Raw genomic sequence first — 5,724 nt, 5'->3', positions numbered from 1 at the left:
GCATGTTATCTAGTTAAGTTTTGAGTTTTTGTTCTTTATTGATTCTAATAAATGATAAACATGTCATAAAAATGTATCATTCTATATGTTACTGCTTTTAATTGGTTTAAAAAATATATAATTATTAAAAAAAATATTTAATTATATTTTTTCAACCAATCACAAATATTAATATATGAACTGAGACACATTTATACGAGAGCATATTACTCCCCTAATCAAATAAGTTCGAGGATATTTGGGACTAAAAAAACTTGTATAAGTGACAATTTGCTGGTGCCGGTTGAAAAGAATTTGTGTAACACTGTAACAACAAGGAGGGATGTCGAGTTTAAATTGGGTCAGGATAATCTAGATTTAAGTTGAATGAATTTTGTGCTTAAACTCATCCACTTATATTAACAATGTGTTAATTTAGTAATGTAAAACTCCTAGATTTACAAGATTAAAAAATTGTCAACAATTTAATTCTTGTGAACAATATTTGTAGGGAGCTCCTTATTTAAAATAGTATACTATAGTGGTACCAAAAAAACTCATCTACATATTAATTTGGCTACACTAACTGGATCACTTTCTATGGAGATGTATTTGGACAAAAGGAGATAAAGTAACATACATAATTTTTTTTATAACATCATCCCAATCAAATATAGATTAATAAAATCCAACAGTACTTGAAAATAATTTTTATGTAATTATTTGAACAATACTTAAAAATAAATTGTATGTTGAGAAATGAAATCTTTGAAATGTTTTTTCGCAAATTCTTGTTCTTATTGGATCATTTTAATTATATAATAGTGTTATTTGAACAATGTAGATTAACAATTTTTCTTACAACAAATTAAATTATTTTTATATCTCTTAATTTTCATTTTTTTATATGCATCTAAAAATTATCTTTAAAAAAAATAAGAAAACAACTTAAAATTATCATAATTTATTTGTAATGAAATCATTATTCTAATTATATATATTCAGTGAGACATATTCATGAATATTTCAGTAAGATTGCTAAACACAAAGCAATAGAATTGGGCTGATAACTCCCTTTGTTACCATTATTAGGTTGTAATGACTTTTTTCAAATTGGAAAGAAGTTAAGGATGTTATGGTTCTCAGTTTTTTTTTTTTAATTTTAGAGTCTCTTTTCACCAATTGATTGTACAAAGAACATTTTTTTAGCCCTTTCCCTTTTCCTCCTCCCTTTTAACCAAGGATATGAGAGCCGGACTAGACCGGCCGGTCCGACCGATCTGACCGTTGCCCGATAAGATAAACGACTTCGTCTCACTCGGAAAACCAGACACTCTTCCTACCCGCTTTAGACCGTTGCAAATTTGGTTAAACTGGGCTAAACTGGGATAACGCAGAATAATCCGGGTGGTCCGACCGGAAGGCCAAGTAAGTAAAAAAAAAAGGCACAATTTAAGAAAATTAGGTAGAAGAGAAACTGAGGAAGAAAACCAGAAATAGAAGAATGGAAACCCTTGCCGCTGCTCTTACCATAAGAAGATAGTGGATTCTTCGTCCCAAGCACGACGACTTCATCTTCATCGTCCCAAGCACGACGACTTCATCGTCATCGTCCCAAGCACGACGACTTCATCTTCATCGTCCCACTCATATCCTGTGAGAGATGTCAAACAGTCAAAGTGCTTTCTCATGCACTCTTTCTTTTTTAATAATTTATGACTGAATATGTGCCTGCAACTTCTAGAGACAAAGCCTTATTTAGATTTTAGAACATTCTAGCTAAAGTAGTGCATTATAATTGTATATTGTATATATTATATAATATTAGTAAACAAGTTTGTTTTATATTTTGATTTTGTTAATGTGGACAAAAGAAAATAATGAGTATTATATTTATAATATGTAATAATAGAGAAAAAAATATTCACTAACAAAGTAAAAATTATATACACTCAATATATTATTCACCATTCATATTAACCATGATGGATGATGCAGTGAATGTGTATAAATATTTATACTGACAATGTACAAATATTATACTCATCTAATAAAGACAATAATGTTTACATAAATTATAATATTTAATCTCTATAAAAGATGATTGTATTTTTGTATTATTTAAACTTGTTTGATGTACTTTTATTTGATCTTGATAATATATTATACAAAACATAATATTGATAAGTGTGTTATTTATTTATTTTCATCTATCATTAATTAGAAATATATATATATTTATTAATTATATAATATATATAACATGATGTCGTCCAGTATGAATGAACGGCCTAACCGGATAAACTAGTTAGAACCTATACGAGATCTCATATGATTTGATATCCAACTCTGGTATCATAACATTGGCTTTTAACCTCAACCAAAGTAACAAACAGTGTTAAATTAAAGATTTTATACCCAGTGAATAAGATGAAAATCATTAGTCCCAAATAGTATCTTATTCTATATCTCAAGTCAATTAGAATGCTTCATTTCATTACTTTTTAAAATTTTTTATTTTATCAACGAGTTAATAAATAATAAATTTGAGACAGAGAATGAGACACTGTGTGATTCTCATCAAAGTGAATGTAACGTAGCAGGAGTTGAAGTAGGCCATACCCACTTCGCAAATTTGGTCCGTAATTAGATTTTCAAAAGAAGCGAGATTATAATTCAAATTCATAATTGAAAGCGCGACGCCCACTTTTTCCCGCCTAAGAATCCTGTTTTTTTTGTTAGGGCATGTTTGCTGTGACAATCAATAATTTTCAAATTTTCAAATTTTCATGCATCCCACAACTTCATTCTTCTATTTTCAAGGTCAGTTTCTCTTCATTCCCAAATAACTTATTTTCCCTCTGCTCTTTGTTCTCAACATATATATGATTTCTGCTGCATCAATCTTAGGGTTAGGGTTTCATTGAATGGGTCAAACTCGTTGATAGATTTGAATCCATGGAAAGCAAAGATAATCAAAACGACAGTGTTTTCAAAACCCGCCTTGCTCTCACAGATGTATCCAATCTACCTTCGAAGAGGCCATTTTCTTCAATCTCTGGCACCGGATACGACTCCGATTCACAGCTCCAAAAGCAATTGTGCTTGAGGGAACAGGATTTAGTTAACAAGAGTTGTCAATTGCGATTCGGTGCGGTAGGTACACACCACAAAGAGGAGGGAAAAAGCCCTTGTGTCAATAATGTATGGGATGAATCCAATTTGTTAAGTGAAAATCCTGTTGGATTCGGAGAGAAAAATCAAGGTAGAATAGACTGTGATTTTTCAGTAGGAAACCAAGGAATTGAAAGTAATGAGAGGGAGTTTAGTGTTGTTGGCAAATTGCCTGTAGCAGGGGAATTGCCAATGCCAACAATTTCCGCTTCACATGATCGGAAATTTGTTGGCTTAGAACGATGCACTGGACTTAAGGGCGTTGCGGGTGCAAATTCATCTCTTGGTAGCGAGGATATTCTAAAAAAATGCACTTGTTCGTTTTGCTCCAAAGGTGATTATAATCTCTGTTTTTGGCTTTATGGCATTTCAATTCATGCATTTCTATGAGAAATTTAAGACCTGCTTGGTTTGATGTTTTTCATTTGCATTTCTATGGTCACTAATAATTACAAAAACTGTCACATTGTTTTCATATGTATACTCTGTTCAATGATTTGTATAATTTGACAATGAAAACATAAAATGAAATCTGAAAAAGTTCAGTTAAACCAAACATAACCTTATTTTATGTTCTAGTGTTTAATAAAATGGGTGTTACTTATGTTGATTATCAGCTGCTTATATCTGGTCGGATCTCTATTACCAGGACGTCAATGGTAGACTAGCTAGTAAGTTGTTTTTGAAATCATTTTAGGCATTTTTCACTGCTAAATTAAATATTAGTGATATCTTCTATTATATAGTTTGCTTCATCTTCTTTTATGACATTTTTGTTTGGCTAGCTTTGAGGAAGAGTCAGAAAGAAGCAAACTTGCTGGTTCACAAGTTTTCTGGAGGAAATGAAACTGTCACGAGTGGCCAACAAAATACTTCTGAGTCATCCAAGTTAGAATTGTCCCTTATGGATCAGTGGAAGTCACTTTTTGTTCATATGGAGAAGACATTTGCTCAAGAGAGTAGTCAGCTTGTGAGTTTCATTGTTATCATTTGGGCCTAAGTTTTCAATCATATTGCACATGTTGAGTTCATCCCTATTTTACTTTCCATGTTGAGTTTTCTGTGTTGACACTGTTTTCCAAGTTCTAAGAAGATTTTGTGCTGTTGTAGATGAGCCACATTGATTAGGTAAAAGTTAGTTTCTATTATGTCGGTAATCACTCATGTTAAGCTCAAATCATCATTTCTCTTTTAATTTAAGATTTGTACTTTTATATTAAGCTTATGGGCCTTGCAACTCTTGTTAATGACTCAATATTAACAAGTGCCAAACAATGCATCGAATATCACAGTTTCCAAACTCAATGCATTTGAGTGGATCATTTTCCCATGTAAGATTTTTATCTTGTATTCCTTTGTCCTTATAGCACTCATTAACATTTTCTATAGTCTAAACATATATTAATTTTATGCATTGTATTATAATTTATTTTTGATAGGCAATGTTTTTTTGGGGAGGGGAAGAGGAAATTGTGCAGCTGCTATAATTTGAAACCAAGTGCTCACACTCCATGTCCTGTTGCTCTATCACATGAGCTGCCTCTTGGGGACAAAATTATTTTCTCTTATATTATAATTGCTTTATAATTTTAAAATTTGTCATATCCCATGTCTTAAGCCATCATATCTGTGGTTCCTTGTTTTAGTGTTCATGTGCGAAGTTGGCTAAGTGACATGTCTTTTCTGTATCAGTTTATAATTTTCATTTTCTCCTCTAACGCTTTGAATAATTTCATTATGCTTTCAGGAGTCAAGCTGTGATACATTAAAAATTTTGAGAGACAGCTGCAAGGCTGATCTTGGGTCAACCGGTAACAGCCATTCGGACAATCATTAGCGTTCTAATGCTTTTTATGGTTGTGAGGTTGCTTTGCACTTCAGTTTGGTGGTTTCAAGTCTATCAGTATGCAAATGTCTCTGAGCAGTTTCTAAAATGAATGGAATCATTGAATCAACTTGCCAAGCATACTTGGTCATTTGCACATCAGCTATTTCCATTGATTCAAATATGAACAGAATCTAACTGCTTTGGTTTGGAGATAACTAGTCTGTGTTTCTTTCGGATGTCCATGAAGGATTAAAGTGTGATTGTGTTGCTTTCTGTCATATAAGTTGGTTCTGATAGATTTTCTTAGCTATAAATTTAGTATTATCATTTTGGTGGGTATGCTTGATGCCAGGTTTTGTGCTTTTGCAGGGAATGTCAGTTCCCTAATTGAAGAGCTATTAATTTGAGTAAGGTTTGTAAGGGAGAAGAATTGAGAGTGAGTTGGGATGGCTTGAAACTGAAGATAGGTTGAGGAAGAAGGGTTTAGTGTTAGTGTATGGGTTTGCGGATATTTTGGAGAGAAAAATTATGGTCGGGTTTAAATACATCCTTATGGAGTTTTGAAGTCTTTTCCCTGCATGAAACTCACCAGACATGTGACGTGGGAGTCCATATCAAATTAGAGGACATGACATAAAAACGGATGTAATAATCCTATAATGAAGATATGTTGTTTGTGTTTCCATTTATGTATCTCACCAATTAAAATGTGTCATTTCATTGGAAAAAGCTTTTAAGAATAT

The 5,724-nt window shown here is 32.2% G+C and overlaps 1 protein-coding gene across 1 annotated transcript; it reads left to right on the top strand.

Annotated features, from left to right (window-relative positions):
- LOC109362446 lies at positions 2,696-5,287 on the top strand. The gene is made up of 4 exons (XM_019608245.1): positions 2,696-3,487; positions 3,771-3,824; positions 3,939-4,123; positions 4,901-5,287. Exons 1-4 carry the CDS (start codon positions 2,938-2,940, stop codon positions 4,988-4,990), a joined length of 879 nt encoding a protein of 292 aa, XP_019463790.1. The 5' UTR covers positions 2,696-2,937; the 3' UTR covers positions 4,991-5,287.

The sequence above is a fragment of the Lupinus angustifolius genome, chromosome LG12 (genome assembly GCF_001865875.1).
Source record: "Lupinus angustifolius cultivar Tanjil chromosome LG12, LupAngTanjil_v1.0, whole genome shotgun sequence".
Taxonomy (NCBI): Eukaryota; Viridiplantae; Streptophyta; class Magnoliopsida; order Fabales; family Fabaceae; genus Lupinus; species Lupinus angustifolius.
The sequence above is the reverse complement of the archived record's forward strand: the minus strand, read 5'-3'. Positions and strand labels throughout refer to the sequence as shown.